This window comes from Sorex fumeus, unplaced genomic scaffold, assembly GCF_029834395.1.
Source record: "Sorex fumeus unplaced genomic scaffold, SorFum_2.1 ptg000044l, whole genome shotgun sequence".
In the NCBI taxonomy this organism is placed as follows: Eukaryota; Metazoa; Chordata; class Mammalia; order Eulipotyphla; family Soricidae; genus Sorex; species Sorex fumeus.
The window spans coordinates 9746720-9766583 of NW_026606101.1; the positions used below are offsets into that span (position 1 = coordinate 9746720).

The window sequence follows — 19864 nt, forward strand, 5'->3', positions numbered from 1 at the left end:
ACTGCAGCTCTACTGACTATAGCCAAGATCTGGAAACAACCCAAGTGTTGGAGAACAAATGCATGGGTGAAGAAACTATGGTATCTACATATACCCACAGTGGAATACGACTCAGCTGTTAAGAAAAAAAATGAAACCAAGCCATTTGCTGCTGTGTGGATGGGTCTGGAGAGTATTATGCTGAGAGAAGTTAGCCAGGAGGAGAGGGGCGGACACAGGACGATCTCCCTCTTGTGGGAGATTTGAACATCGTAAGGAAACAACAAATACCCAAAGGACTCAGCCACTGAGACGTGGATGATCATAGGAAGCTTATCACTGCAGGGGGAGCAGGGCAGAGGCTGGGGCGGCACTGGGACATGGTGGAGAGAAACTGACAATCCAGTGGAGGGTGTGGTGCTGGAACGCTTCGTGCATAAAACCCTGCTATTAATTTTTTTTTTCCTTTTTGGGTCACACCCAGTGATGCTCAGGGATCTGCACTCAAGAATTACTCCTGGCAGTGCTTGGGGGACCATGTGGGATGCTGGGGATTGAACTTGGGTCAGCCACGTGCAAGGCAAACACCCTACCCGCTGTACTATTGCTCCAGCCACAACCCTGCGATTATTAATGTTTCAAATAAATCACAAAGAAATTCAGGAAACACCGGAGGACAAAAACAAAATGCAACGCACTGCAATTTGGGGAATGCAGCAAAAAAAAAGTGGCGTGAGGGGGACAGTTATACCTGTAAACACGCTAAGAACTTATGAAATGTTTTAGATGAGAACAACAGATGGGTGGAACAGAATAAAGGGCTCTGTAACAAACCCTCGTCGATACCTTTTAACCAGGGCACCAAGGCCAATGAGGAAAAGATGGTTTTAGAACAAACGGCACCGGGCATACTGGATTCAGGATATTTCTCCTCACCCCACGGCAGCTGCCACGTACACTCAACACTACTCGGAACAGAGGCAAGCCACGCTGCTGAAATTCACAGGCACCCGTGGGAGGGGAGCAGGCCAGTCCCCGCCCTGCTGAGACCCGGGCAGCTGCAACCACACCCCACAGCCACTTTGCAAAGGGCCCACCCTCACTGCTGCAAGACTCATCTCTGCAGAAACACCCGGCCAACAATTTCCAGATACACCGACTCTTGGGCTGGGAACTCTGGGACTTCTCCAAGTGGGGGGCGGGCAGCCTCCCCTCCATACTCCCAGCAGCCCCTATAGCCCCCCGCATCCTCCAGACGGCCCGGCTGCGCAGCTCATCTCTCTCAGAAAAGATGCAGGCCATGCCGCTGAGACGCACCGGGCAGTCCCAGACCCTGCAGCCCCCGGAGCGCAGCCGTGACCCCTCCAAACTGCACAATCCTGACAGCTGCGTAGCAGCACAGCACATTACAAGGGAAAGCAGATGGGAGCCCATGAAGCTCAACTGGCACAGACGGCGCAGCGAGTGACAAGCAGCTCAGTAAACCCTCAAGACAATGACGCGGATGACTCCCTTGTGAGACAGAACAATTTTCACAAATTTTCTTTAACTGAAGTATTTTCTTTTTTTTTTTCTTTTTGGGTCACACCCAGTGATGCTCAGGGGTTGCTCCTGGCTCTGCACTCAGGAATTACTCCTGGAAGTGCTTGGGGGACCATATGGGATGCTGGGGATTGAACTCGGGTCAGCTGTGTGCAAGGCAAAACGCCCTACCCATTGTACGATCGCTCCGGCCCACATATATATATATATATATATATATATATGTACGTTTGTTTTTTTCAAAATTCCATTACCCATTGTAACAAGCAAAATAAATGATTCCTGTGCCTGCTGATTTTTTTTTTTTTTTTGTATTCAGCCTGCATCTGCCTCCAAGGGCCATGGCAACGGCTCCCTCTAGAGGTCAGCTGGAACAGCAGAGGGGGGTGACCAGAAACAATCCTGTTGAAAGGAACCCTCCTTTCAAACAACATGGGAAGGGACACTGTTTCCTTAGGGGCGAGCATCTTCTCACTGGAGAAACAAATGGTACGAAGCGCAGTTTGAAAAACATTTTTTTTGGCCACACCCAGTGGTGCTCAGGACTTTCTCCTGGCTCTGTGCTCAGGATTCACTCCTGGTGGACGTTGGGGGACCTTAGGGGACGCTGGGGATCAAACTCGGGTTGGCAACTCGCAAAGCTCATGCCTTGCCTGTAGCACTATCGCTCCAGGCCCCGGTTCTCTATTATGACTATTATTATTAACTTGTCCTTCTATGAGAGCCCGCCCTGTGCTGAGAGGGAGATGCGGGGGGGGGGGGGCGGAGGGGGTGGGGGTCCTGCTGGACACCTGTGACTGATAAACATGAGGCAACGGGAAGAGTCTGGTCAGGACCCTTCGCCTCAAGTGCTGCTATTTTCAGTTTTCAGTTTTAGCTGGTGGTGCCAGGGAGGGGGCGGGGGGGGGGGACCATATGGGACGCCAGGGATGAAATCCGGGTCTACCTTGAGGAAGGCGAGCGCCCTATCCCCTGTCCTACCACTCCAGCCTGAGACCCACAGCTGCTTTGTTTAACATTAGCAGTCGCTGTTTCTTTGCCACTGAAAGCAACCACAGATCACATTGTTTTCCTAAAATAATCACACAGATCAGAAGTTTTCCTAAAATGTCACTGCCTTCATTTTTTTTTTTTTGCTTTTTGGGTCATATTTGGCAATGTTCAGGATTTACTCTTGGCTCTGCACTCAGAAATCATTCCTGGGGGAGCTCGGGGGACCACATGGAATGCCAGGGATTGAACTCAGGTCAGCCGCATGCAAGGCAAACGCCTGACCCGCTGTGCTATGGCTCCGCCTCCACTGCCTTCGTATCTTCCAAATTCCAATAATTTGCTAGATCATGTTATTCATCGCCCTAACAAATATCACTATGCTATTACATTTATAGTAATGGGTTTCCTTTGTTATTGCACTTTTTTTTGGGGGGAGGGGAGGGGCATACCTGGCAGTACCTGATGGCCACTCCTGGCTCTGTGCCTAGGGGGCCATGTGATGGCAGGGACTGAAGAAGGGATGGCCACACACAAGGCAGGCCCCTTTCCCCCTGACCACCTGTGCTGTCTCTCCGGCTCCTGGCTGTTTAGCTCCAAGTTGTGATGTACTGTTGGAGGGAGGAGGGCCTGGGCGGGGGAGGAGGCCCTAAGCGCTCATCCATTGCAGCAGGAAATCAATATATAATGATCCTTAATTCTAGAGAGGGCCATCCTGTTACACAACAAAAAGTAGCAAGAGGGAAAACAAAACAGACAACTGAGCGGCGAGGGCTGCAGCAAAGGCTTGGCCAGCCCCGACCAGTTCTCCTGGGGGTCTCTGGCATCTCTGGGCTGGGCCACGCAGGTGGTGCCGGGACAGAACCCCAGGGCTCCCACACTGATCCAGCCCCGACCTACTCCTGCAGGCACTGCTGTTTGAAGAGTTGGCTACGGGGCGGCGGGTGTGACATCAAAGCTGGGAACGGCCCGGAGGATGGAGACGCTCACTGATGTGCTCTCTGAACCATCAAAGGTGCAGGCCCTGGCCACACCCACCCGTCAGGGGGACGCTGCTGGCTCTGGCCCCCTGGACACTCTGGAGCCCTGACCTGCCACGGAGGGGCGTGACCTGGGAACCAGAGCTTTGACCGAACCCAGCTGATACAAGGTGTTGCTCTGGGGGCAAGGTCTGAGCTTCCAAGCGGTCACCAAACCACCCCTCACATCTGTTTTATTGTCAGGGAGGGGCTGAGGGGGTTGGGCCACACCCAGCCATGCTCGGGGCTGACTCTCTCTCCTGCTGGGGCTCAGGGGGCTATGGGTGGTGCCAGGGATCAAATAGGATGTTTGCATGCCAGACAAGTACTCTACCTGTTGTGTACCTCTCTGCCCCTCACCTCTCCCCTTTATCGACCAACCAACCACCTGTGAATTTAGGTAAACTCTTATTTTTTCCCTACTGCTTTCCTGGGCTGGAGCACAAAGGGTAGGGCTTTTGCCTTGCACGCAGCTGACCCTGCCGACCCGAGTTCAATTCCTCTGCCCCTGTGGGAGAGCCCGGCAAGCTACTGAGAGTATCTTGCCCAAACGGCGAAGCCTGGCAAGCTCCCCGTGACGTATTCGATATGCCAAACACAGTAACAACAAGTCTCAAAATGGAGACGTTACTAAGCCCGCTCGAGCAAATCGATGAACAATGGGAGGACAGACAGTGCTACAGTGCTTTCCTGGAAAACAGAGCTGAGAGAAACAAAGCTTTGGAACCACAGGTTACTCCGTCTCACAGGGCAGGCTGGAGTGTGGGGGGCAGTTTCCCACCCGCTGGACCCACCAAGGTGCCCCTGAAGGTTCCATTAGGCACCGGCTCTGGGCCATGGCCAGGCCTCATGAGAGCTGCACTCCGGACAAAGAAACTGAGGCCTGAGCCCTCCCAGTCTGGAGTCATTCTTGGAACAAGGCTTGAGTTGGAAAACGGAAGGTGCCGGGGGGTGGGGAGGTTGGGGGGTGATGGGAGGAAGGAAAACCAGAGCGCCGAGGCAGAAGGCGGCCCCAGGCCTCACCTTCTTCCGAGAGATTGTTCTCTTTGGTCTCCTTGTCCATCTGGCAGCACCAGCCTTCCAGCCTCTCCGTCTCGGCCTGCAGCAGCTTCAGGAACCAGTAGCCGTCGCGGCGGCAGGCCCCGGGCTGCGCGGGCTCTGCCGGGGAGCTGGAGGAGGACTCGAGCCAGGGGTCCGGCGGGGGCAGCGAGGACGCCTCCAGGGCGGGGTCGCTGTTGTCTCCATAGGAGAGGTTGCGTTTGATCTGGGCAATCTTGGGGGCCTGCCGCGGACCGGCGTCGATGCTGATGGAGTTGGGGTGTGGGGTGCAGTCGGGGAGGCTCCTCTCGGACGACTTGCAGCTCGAGTCATTGGCATCTTGGGTGTCCGAGTCGGTGTCCCGGCGGGAGGACATGCTGAGCGAGGGGACGGTGCTTCTGCGGGGGGCGGGGCGGAAGGGGGGAGGCAGGGACAGGAAGGAGAGAGGGTCACCACGGACGGGCCAGGGACCGGAGGCCGCCCGGCCTGGACACACGGCAGACAGAGAGACACATCTGCTCACCATGCGCCTAAAGCAGGCCCCACAGCGCCCGTCTCATTCTCAGCTCAGCCCTCGCCCACCCACACCCCCACACGCACACGCACACACGGACAAGGTCATAAGGTTGTCTGTTTACTGCAGTGGGGCCGGGAAGACCCCCGACACAGGTGTGGGGGAGCCCGGCCCGGGGCCCCCCTGCCCCTCCGCGGCCCGATTAAGCTCACGGGAGCCAGGGTGCGTCTGCCCGCCCGCCGGGTGCCAGGGGCGCCCCCAACCCCACCCCCCGCCCTGCACCCCCAGCCCGGCCTGGCCGTTAGAAATCCAGCAGGGAGGGGTGGGTGGGGGAGAGCAGGAGGAGGAGGAGGCGGCAGGGGAGGAGAGAGCAGGGAGGGGGAGGCGGGGGGAAGCGGCCGCCGCCTCCGTGCCACTTACCGCCAGTCGTCCTCTACCTGAACCCCGATGGACTGGAATTTGGTAGCGGGACTGGGCTCCTCTTTGGACACTGGCTGAATGCAGTCAACCTTATTGAAGGACAACGACAGCCACGGCACGGAGACGGGGACAAAGACAAAAAAACAAACACCACACTTGCTGCTGGCATCCACACCGGTGGGACGATGCAGAACGGACGTGTGGACGCACAGACACGAGGCATGCGGACACGGCACGTGGGCCCGAGGCCGGGCCGGGCCAAGCCGGGCACTGCTCATTCGCGCGGAGGCGGGCGGGCGGGCAGGTGGGGGGATTGGGGGGGCGGAGATGACTGGCTTTCCCTACTCTGAGGAGGGGGCCATCACATCGATCGCTTGGGGTCCGTTGTCCTCCGAGAGGTGGGAACCGTTCCTTCTAGTCCTCTCCTTTACACGCATCCGAGAGAAGGAGAAGAAAAAAAAAAAGAGGACGACGGAAGAGAAAGAAAACACACACACACACACACAAAGCCACAGCCGTTATCTGGTGCTGCTGGAGCCTGGGGGTGGGGGGGCACTTTCTGGGGGCAAAGAGGACAAACAACCCCAAAGCTTGGAGGTTGCTGGACATCGGGGTTACCATCCTGGGCCTTGTTCATGGGGTGCTGAGGTTCCTGCTGGCACTGGGGGTTGAGGGGGTCAGGACAGAGCTGAGTCCAGAGCCGGTACTGTGGCCGACATGGGCAGCAGGTCCAGGGAACGGGAGGGGTGAGGCTGGTGAGGCCACATGGGTCCATCACGGCCCATGAATAAAGGAAGGAATCCACCCACTTGACCTCGGGCTCACGGCACCAAGGGGGGGATAGGAGGCTGCAGGGCACCCTCAGAAACAGAGGGGTGGGGGTCTCTGGGAAGCTGCTGCCCTAGCACGCCTCCTGGCCAGGGGTGGGAGGGTGGGCCCGAGAGCACTTATCCCCACGTGACCTTCGGGGTGAAAGGAACCAAGCTCGGTCGGGTGAAGCAAGGTCGGGTGAAGGGGAAAATGGGGGTGTCCACGGGGTTACTCGATCAGAGACCCAGGGAAGCTGGGGACACGGGCTGGGCCGGGGCCCCTTCCTCTGCTCTTAAGAAGCCTTCCTGGAGCAGCCATGGGGGCTGGCCGGAGCCCAGAGCGGGCATATTCCAGGCCGGCCCCTCTGTGGGGAGAAAGGAAGCTTGGGCAGTACAGGGGCCGGGGGTGGGGGGATGGGGAGGAGGAAACTCGGGGCGGGGGGGTGCGCACGTGGGACTCCACTTCCACCCCGCCCTCCCTGCCGCCCGTGGATTCCAGTGCTTTGTGGCCACTTCCAGTTGCTGGTGGGTGGCTGCAAATGGAGCTCCCTGGCAACCTGAGACCCCCACCTGGCCTTCCCTGCCCCCCCACCCTGGGAAACGCAGCACCTCCCCCCCAATTCCTGCCTGCCCTGGCCTTCTTCAGGGGCAGCCAGGCAGGGGAGTCCTGGGGGGATGGGTCACCGCTTGGTGCAAGCAGGACAGTGATGAGCCGTGGTGAGGAAGCTGGTGGCCCCTGCCCAGGGGACGGGGGATGGTGGGCAGACTCGGCGTGTGGCTCCCGGGAGCTGGCGCTGGCCTTAGCCACCGGGGCCTGGGGAACCGTCTGAGCCGATTCTTCCTCACTCTTCTCTCTCTGACCTGGCACCTCGAGCCACCTACCTGTCCCCAAGGCCCGCGAGGGCTCTGGGCAAAGTCCCCCTGGAGCCACCCAAGCAGCTCAAGGCATGCCGGCCCGGCGGCATGTACGCGCCACGCGGCTCCTGTGGCCGCCGAGTGGGCTGTGGTCTCCGCGCCCACGTGACCTCGGATCAGAGAACTGTTAGGCCAGTCCTGCCTGCCCCGCGGCAGCGGGCAGGGTGGATGGGCGAAGTGGACAGACAGACACCGCACAGGCAAACAGTGGACAGGAGATGGCCGGCTGAGTGTGACCACATTCACCGGGACCGTCCATCAGAGCAGCGGGAGGGGGGCGCCCAGGGCCACGGACCCCTGCAGGGCACAAGGCGTGGCCAGGGGTAGAATTTGGCTGGGTCACTCAGACAGGATGGACAGCCCTGTGGCCGCTGGGGAGATGAAGGGGGGCCTCCTCCAGATGTCAGGACACACAGGCAGGGGCGGGGGGCGGGGGTGAGGGCAGAGTGCAAAAAAAGGTCCCTACTTGTATTCCTATCGATGACAGTTTCCTTTTGGGGATGGCCTCGGGGTGGGCCTCGGAGCTGGTCAGCGTCCCCTGTTCACTCTTCAGAGCTGCATGTTTCGGGGGTGGCTCGGGGGCCTCGGGGGCCGGGGTGATCACGCCCCGGGTCACGCTGGGGGGCCGGGTACTGCTGTCCAGGCTGTCCGACGAGTTGCTCAGGCCTGACTGGCTCGTCACCTCGCTCTTGTGGTCCTGGCTGTCTAGGTAGGTGTCCTGGGCGGACTCGGTACTGCTCTGCACGGTGACGGAGATGAATGGCTTGGACGTGGTGCGCGGCGGGACCGGTGGCGGGGTCTTCTTATACGCCACTAGGCATGACGAGCCTGCAGGGGCGGGAGGAGAGGGCGGGGAGGCGGTGAGACCCCTGCCCCCAGCCGGAGGCCCCACCCAGCCCGGCCCTAGGTGCCCCCAGCCCTCAGCGAGGAGTTCTGGAATGGAAATGAGGTCAGACACTGGGATGACCAAGACAGACAGAGGCCCCACCTACAGGGGTGCGGGGTGCCGGGGGTTCACACTGACCCCTTCCACCTCTCCTGACCCGTGCCAGGCCAGGCAGGGGCCAGGGAGCAGGTGTCAGGACAACTAAGAAGGGGTCTGTTTGCTTTCTGAAGAAGCTCGGCGAGAGACCTCCAACTCCCTTCTCTCTCCCTCTCAGCTGCCCAGCGACACGGGCACCCCAGCCTGCAGCCCAGCGCCTCCTCCGTCAGCCTCTCCACACCTGCTCCCACAAGACTACGGGTGCCCGTCTCAGCCTGGCCGGGGTCAGGCCCGCGGCGAGGATGCAGAACACCAAAGGGCCGCGCGGCTTGCTTGGCGAACAGCGGGTCTCTGAGCCAGACATCAGGTGCTGGCCATGACACGGTTTCCTTCTCAGCGTGCTAACTCCAAAGGCCCCCGCTGGGCACTGGGTGCTCTCCCCCTTCAGGGGCCCCCTGAGCATGGTGACGACGGTGACAGGCCAAGCCCAGCTGTCTCCCAGACAGATCCTCCCTCCAGGAAGCTACCGGAACAGGAACATACAAATACAAGAAACGTTGCCAAGGATGTGGAGAAACTCAATCAGCTTGTTCATGACTGGCAGGAATAAATAATGACAGCCTAAACTAAAAGCTCGGCAGGGTCTTTAGAAGGCAAGCGTGTAATTACCACATAACCCAGCCAACGGATCTCCTGGGCATTTGACCCTTAAAAATAGTAACTAGTACACATATGCACTCACAAAAAACAAAAACAAAAACAAAAAAAAAAAACCCCACACTTCGAAAATGAGAAACAACCTAGATGCCCTCCAGTGGTTAATCAAACTCTGAACTATTATTCGGCAACAGCAAACGGGCCACTGATAGAACAACTCGGACGACGCTCAAATGCATCGTGCTGAGTGGGAAAAGGTAACCAGAAGTCACACGTGCCATTTTTGTTTGATTGCGTCTTGGGAATACACCTGACAGTGCTCAGGGGACCGTATGGGGTGCCGGGCACTGTACCTGGGCTGGCTGCATGCAAGGAAAGCACCCAACTGCTGATTTCTCCTGCCCCATCTAGAACTTTCTTGAAATGACTAAGGGGAGGGCTGGGGAGCAAGAGAGAGCTGAGGGGGAGGCCCAGGGGGACAGGGAGTGGGCCTGGTTCAGAGGGACGACAAGCAGGGACCTTGCCTTAATGGTGGAGGAACGGAGCTCAGACATGTGAACGAGCATGGAGACAGCAGGGAAGCCCTTGTATGCCCAGTGGACAGAATCCAGGTCAAGACTCTGGTTCTGCTCTGAAACTGCAGTTATGCAAGACGCTACCACGGAGGGAAAGTGGGTCACAGGCTTCCCAGGATCGCTCTGTATCACGGAAAAACTCAACATTCACCAAGTCCATCCATATACCCTGCAGCCAACAGGTAATGACCAAGGCAGGCCGTGTTCCAATTCAAGGAAAACAATGTGTCCTCCCGGACAGAGGAAGTAGCCACAAGGCAACAGTGTCCACAGAGACAGCCGCAGCCACGGCCACAGCAGGCAGGCAGGCACCAGGCGTGCAGAGCTTGGGGCACGCAATCCCTGCTCTGTAAACACTGTTCAGTGCTCGTGGCCACAGCTTCGTTGGCTACTGTCCAGGAGAGGACGCTCGGCAGTTGCCTAGCTTCCCAGAAAAACAAACAAACAAACAAAACTGAACCAGAAACACGACCTGGAGAAACGGTGCTGACAAGACAGCACGCCAACACCTCAAACTAGAAATGGCACCTCTATGAGACGGGGATCTTCAGGGCTGGAAAGAAAGCACAGCGGGCAGGACCTGGGTTCGACCCCCAGCACCCCACATGGTAACCCCTCAGCCCACCAGGAGTGATTCCCTTACTGCAGAGCCAGGAGTAAGCCTTGAGCACTGTGGGTATGGTTTCAAAACAACAAGAATTTTTTAAAGAAAAAAAGAGCATCTTTGCGGATATCGTAAGGAATTCATTCTGAACTGGCCAGAGCACCCTGGGCTATCTGTAGGTGAGGTCAGGAGGGAGGCAGAGGGGGTGCAGGCAGTGAGGAGAGGGCCAAGCTAAGATAGGGCAGGAATTTGTGTTCTTGGGCCCCTAAAGTCCTCAAACAGCTGACTGGATTAAAACCACAGCACATGCACACATACTCAGCCTTAAGGAAAGATAAAGTCATGCACTTTGCTGAAATGTGGACGGATCTGGAGATTATCGTGTTGAGTGAAATCAGTCAGAGGGGGAGGGACAGACGCAGAATGATCCCTCTCATGAAAGGATGAAAGAAAGACGCTTTGTAGGGGAATATCAATAAAAACGAAGAGCAGGAGAACTGGTCTTCAGTAGGAAACTTGGCACTGGGACAGGGGTGAGGGGGATAAATTAAGGAAGGGCACTCTAGGACAACCAGGGAGGGGAAAGTGCCCACCATAGAGTTAGGCTTGAGGGGATGGGAGGGCAACCGGGGCCACGGGTGGAGGGTAGTGGACACTGGTGAAGGAGGAGTTCTGGAACAATATAGGCCCGAAACTCAATCATAAATAGTTCCGTAACTTTGTAATTCACATTGGTTCAAGTGAAAAACAAAAACAAAACAAATCCAGGGAGGCTCGGTGCTGGCCTAGGATGGGGGGTGACGCAGTTTCCAGCTGGCAGCCGGGGGGAACAAAGGTTCCAGGGATGCAGCCCCACCCTTCCACTCCCGAGGGCCCAGAGTGGTTCCATCAGAGGAATGCATAAGGGCCAGTGAAATTTACTTCTGATTTCTGAAACTCTGAGATTAGATTTCTGTGGCTTTCACTAAATTAACAACAAAAAAAGTGTTTGTTGACTAGTGGAAGGCCCAGATGACTGTACCCCAGCCCAGCAGGAGGTCCTGAGACCCACAGCCAGCACTGTGAATAAGATCCCCATGGTACACCCAGCGGGCTCCGGGATCATTCCTCAGCAGTGCTCAGGGATCTCTCCCGGTGGACTCAGAGATCACTTCCAGTGGTGCTCAGGGATCACACCCGGCAGGCTCAGGGGGCCAGGGATCAGACCTGGGTTGACTGCGTGCAAGGCAAGCACCCTACCCGCTGTCCTGTTGCTCCCGGCCCAGATACCGAGCCTTTTTTTTTTTTTTTTGGCTTTTTGGGTCATACCTGGCGATGCACAAGGGTTATTCCTGGCACTTCACTCAGGAATCACTCCTGGCGGTGCTCAGGGGACCATATGGGATGCTGGGAATCGAACCCGGGTTGGCCGCGTGCGAGGCAAACGCCCTACCCACTGTGCTATCACTCCAGCCCCCGCTACCTAGCCTTTTTGATCTTCCTGTGCCCCTGTGAGGGGGTACATCAGATGGTGAGACTCAGGCCTGGCACTTGGTAAGAGAGAGAATGCCGCTGAGGAGCACTCAGCCATGCTGCCGCCCAGCACCCACTCAGAAAACACCCCGAGCCCTGGCGCATGCCTCCAGGGCAGGGTGCAAGTCTTTATTCCCACCCTCTGCCCCATCTCTCCCGCTCTCTATACACACTGTCCTCTCCTGGCAGTCTCCCTTTCTGGAAGGTTCCGGAGCTTTCTGAAGACCTCAGTAAGACATGGGTAGGCATTTAGAAAGTGATCTGTCTGGTCTAGGTAGTCCCCAAGGAACCAGAAACCTCTGCAGCCTTTTCTGCCCTAGATCGAAAGAACCCAGTGCTCAATGGGGCAAAAGGTGTAATAGTGGTGGTGGGGGGGCGGGATCCTAGATCCCATTTGGGAGGGAGGCAGAAGCAATGCAGGCGAGGAGGGTTGAAGGGGATCCCAGGCTGGCTGAGGTCATGTGACCCCATTGGGGGCAGAGCTGAGCCTGGCCAGGGGAAGTCAATGTGACTAGAACCCAGTGGGCAGTGGTCCCAGGCGGCCGGGGACTCAGACAGACAGTGAGGGTGAGAGACCGGAGAGGCAGATGTGGGAGAGGAAGGTGGATGGCAAGTGGGCAGGACTATGGATCCTGGGAGGCCGTGCTGGGCAGCTGGCTGGCAGCCCTGAGCAAATGACCAGGACCTGAGCACAGGGCAGCTCCCATCTCCATGGGATGAGCCAGGGACTAGACAGGCCCCGAGTTGGCCCGCGGTGGGTCTTCCGCCAGGAAGCCATGCAAGGCGTTTGCTCCGAGGCCCGGGGGTCCCTTCTGCAGCGTCCAGCCCTGCCTGCCCTCCAGAGCCTCCGTCTCGTGGGCATCAGCCAGGCAGGGGTCACTCGCTTCTGCTCACGTGGGCCAGGGGCCAGCTGGGCGGGAGCTAGGGGGAGGGCTCTGTCTGTCTTGGCAGCACAGGCCACGCCGTGGGCGTGAGTAACAGCACGTTGAGCTCCTGGGCAGGAGGGATGACGGGGAACACGGACCTCACAGCACCCCAGAAACTACTCCACTGCCTGCCCGAAGCCTACTGAGCCCCTGGGAGGCTCCCAAGGTCCACCCACTTGTCCCCCTCCCCCCAGCCCTTTCTGCTCCACCCCTGCCCACCCATACACCCTGCCCGAGAACCACATGGCAGCCACGCCCCACACACGACCCTCTGCATGCACCCAAGCCCTGCATGCGCTTGTTCCAGCCAGTCATGCGCCCCTCCCCCGCCGCTGCCCTTTTGATTTGGGGGCCACCTCCAGCAGTGCTCAGGCCACATCCAGTAATTTCTGGCTCTGTGCTCTAGGGATCACTGCTGGCGAGATCTGGGGGGCCCGAGAGGGTGCTGGGGATCAACAGTGTGTAAGGCGAGCGCCTGACCCACGGCATAAGCTCTCTGGACTGACACCCCCCCTTCTTTCCTGTGCCTCTCCTTTTTGGGGCTCAGATCTGCAGGACCCCTCAGGGCGCCCCCAGCACATTCTGATCCATGCCCAGAGGAGCCGCTGTCACAGCTGGTCAGTCTTCAGGAGGCGGTGAGTACCCAGACACCCGATACACTGGGCAGAGGGGGATGCTCCTGGTACAGCCAGTGACTGCCCAGCATGTGGCCCCCACTCTGCCCACTGGCTCTGGGAAATGTCTGGGTGTGCCTAAGGGGGCGAGCAACCCCCCAGGGTCTCCTCCAGCCAGCCTCTGGGCATGTGCTCAGGTCCTAAGTGGAGCATGGGGCATGCATACGAGCCCCCCACGCCTCAGGCCAGGCACCTCCCCAAGCAGCACCCAGCCCGCCTCCAGCTACACACAGCGTGGGCATGCGCTGCCTCAAAGCAGGAGCCGTTTCCTCCACCCCCACCTCACTTTCCCTTTCTGCCCCAAGGCCGTGTCCAGAAGCTCTATTTATGGTCAAAATGAGCTTATTTCTACACTTCTTTTTGTTTGGGGTGGGGGGCACATCCAGCGATGCTCAGGGGACCACACGGGGTGCTGAGGACTGAACTCTGGTCGGCTGGGGGGTACAGTGAAGACTCCATATGAAGCACTGGGCCCAGCACAGACCCAGTACTGAAGGGGGGCAGTGACCACTCAGAGACAACCCCCAACCTCTCAGCCTGGACTGGGCAAGCAATGACCACTCAGACCTCTCTGCCATTCTGAGCCTGGGCGCTCTGCCCCAAGCTCCATCTAACCATCCCACAGAAGGGCCTGGCAGCCCCTCTCATGCCCACACCTGCCCCTGGGGCCCCCTGGCTGCCCTTCCCCACAGTCTGGCCCGTCCAGTCTGCCTTGGCCCTTCCCCTCGCCCTCCCCCCACCCCATCTCCTCCACCCGCACTGCTCTCCTGCCCACCGCAGCCATGCGTGGGCCCCACCTAGATTCTGCCCGAACTACAGTGAAGCCACAGACACGCTCAGTGGACGTGGGTCAAACCCGCCATGGCAGGGGGCAGCCGGCAGGGCCTCCAACACCTACAGCTACGCGCACCTCCAAGTTCATCGGAACAGGTCAGGGAGGGGCCGTGGCAGAAGACAAGGCGCAGAGAGCTGGTCAAGGGGCAGGTTCACTCCTGCTGGGTCGGGTCAGCGCTCCCCGTGTCTTCCCCGACTCACGCCTCTCATTCTGCCATCTGCCTACTCGCTAAAATTCATGTGTAACCTCCAAATCAGTAACTCTGGGCTGGTTTTTTTTTTTTTTTTTTTGCAGTCATTTGCAAAAATGTGCAGAGCCTAGAAACTTGAGCTGATCCCTGGCCGAGAGAAAACATTCCCAGCGGAGACTGAAGAAGGTGATCAGGCTCTGCTTCCCAGGCCAGCCATCAACAAGCTTCTTTCCTGCCTACGGAGTGTCACTTTTCACTGACCGTGTTGGTGGTTTCCCTGTGGTGGTCTGCGGGCTGGAGATGGAGCTTGGTCGCAGGGCACTTGCCTTACACACATGAGGTTCTGGGCCCGACTGCTGGCACCAGACACACCACACAAACCATGCCAAGCCCAAACAAACGAAGAGTAGAATGGGCTCCAAGCGCAGTGCTGAAGCAGTCTAGCATTCCCAAGTGCTTGGAGGCTGTGATGTGTCTATGGAAAAGATGGATTTAGATCGGCTTCGTTCAGAAGGAAGATTGTGTCGATGGCTGCCAAGTTCAACACTGTACCGACTAAGGGGCCTCTAGATAGAAATATTTTTTTCTTTCTTTCCTTTTTTTGATTTTGGGCCACACCCAGCTGTGCTCAGGGCTTACTCCTGGCTCTGTGCTCAGGGATCACTCCTGATGGTGCTCAGGGGATCGATCATATGCACTGAGATTGAACTGGAGTCAGTTGCTTGCAAGAAAATGCCCCCACCAGCCTCTGCTATTCCTCCAACTCTCCAGAACCCTGAAGCCGGCAAAGATGTCCCCTGGCCAAACCATTCCACCCTCATCTGTGCCTGCTGGCTTAGGGACATGAGCTCCGTGAGGCCCTCTGGGGCCCCCGCCTGACAATGTTGCTCTCTCAGCAAACCAGAGGCCTGAGCCTCTAATACTCTCTAATACTCATCTCCCAAGGACGAGCGAGGCCTGGACATGGACCCGGCACCAGGATGCTTTGTGGCTGGGTTCGATATGGGTCACACGGACACATCCTGATGCAACAGGTGGAAAAAGTGTGGAAATCATGGACTTCTGACTCTGAGCTGGAATCTATGCCCTCCTTTCACATCTCTCTCTCTCTCTCACACACACACACACACATGAACACACACACGAACGAACACACACACACACACACACACACACACACACACACAGAGAACGGCCGATTCCTGACTCATCGCCACAGGCCTGTTGCGTCCACTGCCAGGCGTGGCACACCTCGATTGCTGGCCCCTTTCATCATTCTGAATGACCGTGTGGGTCCGAGAATAGAAGGATGTCGCTCACTGGCTCATTGACGGGGCCAGAGTGACAGGTGGCATGTCGGGTGATGATCTTGGGAGCCAAGTGCCCCGGTCAGTGGAGAGACGGGAATAGCACGGGGCTGAACGGGGAACGCCGGGGGGCAGCTCGGGCCAGGGCAGGTCAGCTGCCTGCCTGCCGCAGTGCCCTGCCCAGGGATGGAGACGTGGAAAGGGATGGGTGATGGGCGCTGTCCGAGAGAGACTACAGAGACCCTGGACTTAGGGGCGTCTCTCGCCAGAGAATCACGTGTCAGATTGCCATGGTGACCAGGGCTGGCCCCATTAGGGCTAGATAACCCAGGAGGGTGCCTGCTGGTGTTTCTGGACAAGGGATACTGCCAAACCAGGGCCTGAGAAAAGCCACGGGAGGGGGCCGCACACCCATCCCAAGACAGCAGAGGGGAGCACTGCAAAGGCTCTGGGTGGGCAGCTGACCCGGGAGCAGTGGGGCCACGGCCATGGGAAACTTGCCCTAGGGGTCGGGAAGAGAGCTCAGGGGGTAGCGCATAGCCCCAGCAGAACCCGAGTCTGAATCCTGGCCCCATACTGCCCTTCCTGCTGGCCCCAGCACTGCTGGGTGAGGAGGGAGAGCAGGCGAAAGTGGAGTTAGCGGTCATCACACAGAGCACTGCAGGAGAGTCTGGCTGTGAGTCACAGACGTGCCACAAAGGGAGCGTGGGAACCACGTGGCCCCAAGCAGGCAGGGTCTGGAGGAGACACACACTCCGCGGGCACCCAAGAGGGCAGCATGGCCAGGGAAGCAGTGAGTCTAGACACAGCCTGATGGAGGCTGGGGGGCTGACTCAGGAAGGACCCTCAGGGCGCGGTCTTTAAGATCTAAAGGCTGGAGGCCAGAGTGATAGGACAGTGAGGAGGGCGTTTGCCTTGCACACAGCTGACCCGGGTTCAATCCCCGACATCCCATATGGTCCCTCGAGCACTGCCAGGGCCGTCCAGCCCTCTATAGTGTCCAGTCGCCTAAGTAGGAGGAACAAGCCAGGCCCCAGGCACGTGACCACAGAGCTTAGAAGGAGCCATGGAGAGAGCGGCGCGGCGGAAGTCTACCTGAGTGACGGGTCCCAGGCTTCCGTGGCAGCTCAGGCAGGGCGTCCGTGCTGAGCAGCCCCCTCCTCCCTGTGGCGCTGCCCCCTCCCAGGCTCACAAAGACACCTGTGACATCATGTGTTCCTCCAGCCCCAGGACAGACACCACCCTTGGTTGGGGAGCACAGCAGTGGCGCACATTCTGTGGTGGGTGATGCCCGCTCATGGTAAGGACCACAAGGCTGTTGAGGTTCTGGAGGTCTGTGGCCCACCAGTGTGGCTCTTTTTTCTTTTGGGGGGTGCTACACTTGGCAGTGCTCAGGGGACCATATGGGATGCCAGGGATTGAAGCTGAGGCTGCTGTGTGCAAGGCAAGTGCCCTACCCACTGTATTACCTCTCTGGCCCCTAAAGATGAGCCAGTCTTTTTTTTTTTTTCCTGGGGGGGGGGGCCGGGGGGAGGCCACACCTGGCATTGCTCAGGGTTTACTCCTGGCTTGTGCCCAGGGCTCAGGGGACCTTACTGAAAACCGGGGATCGAATCCGGGTCAACTTGTCTGCAGGGAGAGAGCCTTCCCCACTGCCCTGCCTCTCCAGCCAGTGTCCACGGTGGTCCTATTAGGGAAGAGATTATCAAGTACCCTGCAGCTGTGGCCTCAAGAGTGAGACCCGCTTGGGAATGCTGCTGGGCTCTAGCTCCATCCCTCTCTAGATCCCTCAGTCTCTGGAACAGGCCCAAATTGAAGGATTTCTTGGGCTCTGTGAGGCAGGAAAGCATTGATTGTCTGCTTCACAATCTTTCCTTGGGAAAACCAAGCAGCAAGGCAGGCCTTGTGGGTGAGGAGGGCTGGACTTCAGGCCAGCTTCATCCCCTAAGTGCTTGCTCTATGCCTTTGGGAGAGTCGCTTTGCTTCTAAATCTTTTCCTTCTGCAAAGTGGGGATCGAGAGGTTCACCTTGCACTAGGAACCCAGAATCTCCAGGCTGCACGTCTGCCACACGGATCTGGGGACACATACGACAGGAAATAACATCCTATTTTCTAGTGGAGGAAGCTGAGGTCGAGTGAGGTGAAGGGAGCTGGCCCAGGCCACCCAGCAAATAAACAGTTGTGAGCTGAGGAATTATATCCGGGTCTTCGACGAGGCCCACAGTCCTACTGTGCACCATTCGAACCCCACAAGCAGACATGAGCTCATTTGGTCCCATAGCTCAACTGCACAACAAAAATGATTTGAAAAACAAACAAACCAGAAGAAACCCAAACATGAGGGGTGGAGAGACAGTACAGCGGGTAAGGCAACTGCCTTGCATTTGGCCAAGCTGGGTTCATTCCCCACATCCCATATGGTCCCCTGAGCACTGCCAGGAGTAATTTCTGAGTGCAGAGCCAGGAGTCAGCCCTAAGCAATGCTGTGTGGGGCTCCAAAAAACCCCCCGCCAAATCCAACCTTTAGATGTGTATTTTATAAATCAAAAACAAACAAGAAAGTGAGTGGAAGCTATGATGTGGCGGGAGGGGGGTGGAGCACGGGGCGGGGGGGGGGGGGGACGGGGGAGCCCACCCAGCTCTACCTTCCATTCCAGGCAACAACACACAAAAAGGGCTAGTGAAAAAGCCCCACAAATGACCCCAGTGATCAAACCTTTTTTTTTTTTTCACTCCAAATGCCATAGTCACAAAATAAAATATTTAAAGTCACTTTAACCCTGAACAGGTTTTTTAAATTTTTTTTTGGGGGGGTGGGCACACCCAGTGACGCTCAGTGGTTACTCCCAGATCAGCACTCGGGAATCACTCCTGGTGGCGCACGGGGGGACCATATGGGGCACAGGGGATTGAATCTGCGTTGGACATGTGCAAGACAAGCCCTAACCACTGTACTATCACTCTGGCCCCAACCCTGAATATTCTTATTTCTGACTTCAGTTAAATATATTTGTGAGCAAAGGTGACTTATAACCGACCAACAAGATTTCTTTTCTTTTCTTTTTTCTTATTAAGATCCAAGAAATTTAAAGAACATAAAAGAAAGAACTCACATCGAAAACCGAAATATCATAAGCCAGGGAGACAGTCTGATGGTAAGAGCTGGGAGTGGAGGAGTGGGGAACAGTGCAGAGGAGAAAGGGACTATGGAACAATGGTGGAAGGCCTGAGCTAGTGACATTATTCAGGGGCCAGAGGATAATACAATGGGAAAGGTGCTTGCCTTGCACAGGGCCGATTCTGGTTCGAGTCCTCATCACCCCGTACCTGAACATCGCCAGAAATGATCCCTGAGTACAGCTGGGGTGTGACCCCCAAAATGAATTAAAAAAAAAATAAGAGCGATAGCACAGCGGTAGGGCGTTTGCCTTGCACGCAGCCAACATGGCCGACCCGAGTTCGATTCCTCCGCCCCTCTCAGAGAGCCCGGCAAGCTACCGAGAGTATCTCGCCCGCACGGCAGAGCCTGGCAAGCTCCCCGTGACGTATTCGATATGCCAAACACAGGAACAACAAAGTCTCCAATGGAGACGTTACTGGGCCCGCTCGAGCAAATCGATGAACAACGGCAGGGCCTTTACTTACTTTAACTTCAATATTATTGTAAATTATGATTTTTCCAATTAAAAATTAAGAAGAGAAGAAGAAAGAAGGAAATGCACATCCCATGCACACGGTGAGGCACTGAATTTCTTCAGGAATTATACGGTCTCCTAAGCACCGCTGGGCTGGCCCTGCTCTGACACAGGGCGGAATGCCTTTGGGTGGTCCTATTGGGGCACTCATGGGTGCAGTCGCTCCACAGACTCTGGCAAAGGAGCTGGATGGGAAAGGAAGATTTAAAAGAAAGCTAGAAGGGACAAGGGAGAAACTACAGGATTAGGGTGTAGTCTTACGCCCAGAACCACGGCCCATTCCCTACTCCTGTCCCCAGCACGGCCTGGGGTGACCTGGAGGCACTGGGCACTGCCAGGATGGCCTGATGGTTCCTGGCACTGCAGGGCCCGAGTAGCACTGGGTTGAGTATTAACCACGAGCCCAGTTCACTGAGTATTGCCAGGAGGGTCCCCTGGGCCTGGGAGCACTGCTTGGGAGGCCCAAACAAAAACAATCTAAGAAAAAAAAATTAAGTTAAAAAAAGTTAATAAGCCAGGGAGACCACTAAAATGGCTAGACTATAGGTTTTGCTGAGGGAGCCCCCACATTTGGTCCCTGATGACGCATCGTCCCCTCCCCCCAACAGAAATAATAACAATAAATACATTGTATAACACTATGGAAAATAAAGTCATTTAAATCTCATTTATCCTAAGAT

At 57.0% G+C, this 19864-nt stretch overlaps 1 protein-coding gene across 6 annotated transcripts in view; it reads right to left on the reverse strand.

Moving 5' to 3' along the window:
- The window catches only part of DLGAP4 (DLG associated protein 4), a 181638-nt gene that overhangs the window by 10127 nt on the left and 151647 nt on the right, over positions 1-19864 (reverse strand). For 4 of the 6 annotated variants that reach the window (XM_056121480.1, XM_056121479.1, XM_056121483.1 and 1 more), the window contains 3 exons: positions 7693-8054; positions 5503-5591; positions 4554-4966 (listed from right to left, as the gene is read on the reverse strand). In XM_056121480.1, the coding sequence (XP_055977455.1) occupies positions 4554-4966; positions 5503-5591; positions 7693-8054 (864 nt within the window). Of the gene's footprint in view, positions 1-4553; positions 4967-5502; positions 5592-5847; positions 5928-7692; positions 8055-19864 lie in introns of those variants that run through there. The other 2 variants (XM_056121481.1, XM_056121484.1) reach the window with 2 other exon arrangements.